The 2,663-nt window shown below is 45.4% G+C and overlaps 1 protein-coding gene across 1 annotated transcript in view; it reads right to left on the bottom strand.

Annotated features, from left to right (window-relative positions):
• Positions 1-2,663, bottom strand: part of T265_08574 (hypothetical protein) — a gene marked incomplete at both ends in the record, with an annotated part of 27,034 nt that continues 24,371 nt past the window's right edge. Inside the window, one exon of the mRNA XM_009174419.1 lies at positions 1-1,186. Coding sequence (XP_009172683.1) covers positions 597-1,186 — 590 coding nt within the window. The remainder of the gene's footprint in view (positions 1,187-2,663) is intronic.

Below are 2,663 nucleotides of genomic sequence, written 5' to 3'. Positions count from 1 at the left end.
CACAGGCATTTTATTTGATTGGTCGAACTATTATGAACTCTGCAGAGCTGTCATGGCAGAAAACCAATCACGTTAGTTGAGGAAGTATTGTTCAAGGTCACAATGGCACGGGAATGTTGGAAATTCTGAGAGCACTCAGTATGAGACAGTGAACGTTTGGTTTTCTACAAGAACTGTCACACTTGAGGCACTGTTCCAAACGCACGTAAGATTAACATTGGTTCATGAAGGGAAGTTGTTCTGGAGAGCGACACATGAAGCGCAGATAAACAGAGCAGTTACGGACGGCTCCTGCACACTTCCCGCCTGCCTACAAGGCAGGCAAACAGGATTGTTTAGGCGAGTCACGAAAAAGTCACAATAGAAAAACCAAGATAAAAAGTACAGAAATAAGCAACTGATGCTTTCGATTTTGTGTTACTGTGTCCACGGAATGCAGTTAGACTGACTCCACACAATAAGGCGTTGTGCAAGTGGCAGTCAGGAATGATAGGTAGCTGTTTGTTTGCCAATCCCGCCTTTATCACTGCACATCAGATTGGTCTGATGCAACGGATTAAGACATGTTGTGAGTTCCGTTCGTTGTGTGTGTAGAGTCAGGAACAGCCGGAAAGCAAGGCAGCAGCTTCGGCATACGCATACAGTGCACAGTATCGCATCAGCTGTTGGGATAGTTGACTGCCGGTATTTGTCAGGCCGCATTCTTTATTGTCTGTTTTGCTGTCAGTCGATGAGTAGTTGGTTTGCCGGTGTATGAATTGTTCACACATCCGGGTATAGTAGGACCATGATTCTGGTGAGTACGTGTCATACTGGTTTGTGATGACGTTCTTCATAGCTGGTGAACGCTCAGTGGGAGGTGACTTTACGTCATTTGGCGGAACTGAGAGCCAGTCAGGTAAGGGCAGTAAGGAAGGCGTGTCGTAAGGGAGGAACGCGTTTAATAGGGGTTCCGGAGGTATAACGCCTTCTTCAATATGACTGAAGAGCCGATCCATTGCAGTGGTTGATGGAACAGGTATACCACCGGTATTCGGTGCTGTGGTACTTTTGACAGTAGAAGCATGAAGATTCTCCAGTAGTCGCTCCCAAAATATTTTCGTTTGCAGTGAGGTGCGCGAATCGATCGAACTGAAAGGATTCATCTTCTCCACCGGTTCATGCATCCGCAAGCATAAGTTGTCGCCTGTCGAATTCCAGAAAAAAAATAGGGAAAACTGTAATAGTTGCATGTTTGTAAGGTGACATAACAGAGCGAATTTTAGCAACACTTTCAGACTTTATTGTATGATGAAAAATATGGACAAATTCGCTCTCGTGTTAGGATGTCTCCTCTTCAGTCAGAACTGACCCAACTGACAGCTGGCCGGAATTGAAAGACCCCCGACTTTGAGGCAAGCGAGCTTAGTCACTGAGGTGCCGCAAGTCCCGGGGTACGAACCCAACCCCGTCATCTTGACTGCTCCTGTCCAAAACTGGGCGACCTGGCAGTATCTCAGCAGTTACTCGAACATCTGAAGCCACTACTAAGTACTGTTAGCTAAACGTGAAAAAAACACGTATACTGCTCGGATCCATGATGGAAACTATGGGCGACACAGCTTTGGAGACAGTCATCTGAGTAAAGACGGGCAGTACATTGTACGGACATAATACATATATACATAAGGTTACTGAAAACTCCTCGGCAGCCCACGGCCGATCCCGCCCTTCTTGAGGCTCATCAGGTAGATGCAACCATCGATTTACCAAGTAGATATGTATTTGTCAAGTTCCGGGTAATTTGGGTTCAAGTAGAACATAAGGTTAACGGAAACTCGTGCACTGCACCTACCTGATGAATCTGAAACAGAAGGGTGAAACCGGTCGTAGGCTTTCAAAAAGTTTTCAGCAACCTTATGAGTAGCGTAATACGTCTGTATAATGTAATGCGATATCTAGAATATTGTATCAACATGAATTAGCCTGTTGCAGCACCCTCAGTTGAAGCGGATCAATAGCTTCAACAGGGTTATAGATGAGTCTCCCGTGACAACCAAATCGGTATGCCCATGGGCGTCAAAAAATGGGCACTGTTTGAGCAATGTTTGAGATCATATAATTCCCTGAAGAGATGGGGCCAGTTCGCTCACTCTTGGTGAAAAAGTTGACTCAAATACAGGTGTAACGGTGATACTACTGATGGGGGAGGCATGCGAGTAGTATGTTTTTTCGTAAATCCGCTTTTCGTTTCTTGAAAAGGGAGATCTCTTGCGGAATTCGTGGAGTCGCTCGGTACCATTTGCTTGGAGTTGAGAAACAGTCAATGAATATCCAGGAATGTTCAGAAAGACGCGTTCAAAGAGAAGATGGATATTAGGTTTTGTAAACAAGCTGCATATGAGAGTTTTGCTTCCCTGTCCACTAGTCTGTAACTGTTCAGTTGGTATTTTCCGATAAATAACTCCGCAGCGAAGGTCTTCTTCCTTCCACAGGTAGATAATCTGTGGAAACCAGGTACTCGTGGTGTTTTCGCGCTACTGGCATAAAGCTAAGTATAGAGAGACTAACATCATTTGGTCACCGACAGTTTGACCCAAAAATCGGCAATTCCGTCGTCTTGTGGAGATGCATAGCTCCTTTTCCACCCCCCCCCCACACTTGTCAACCCACTGACCATAAGG

Source organism: Opisthorchis viverrini, assembly GCF_000715545.1.
Source record: "Opisthorchis viverrini unplaced genomic scaffold opera_v5_228, whole genome shotgun sequence".
NCBI classification, from domain to species: domain Eukaryota; kingdom Metazoa; phylum Platyhelminthes; class Trematoda; order Opisthorchiida; family Opisthorchiidae; genus Opisthorchis; species Opisthorchis viverrini.
Note: the sequence above shows the minus strand (reverse complement) of the source record. Positions and strands in the feature narration are given on the sequence as shown.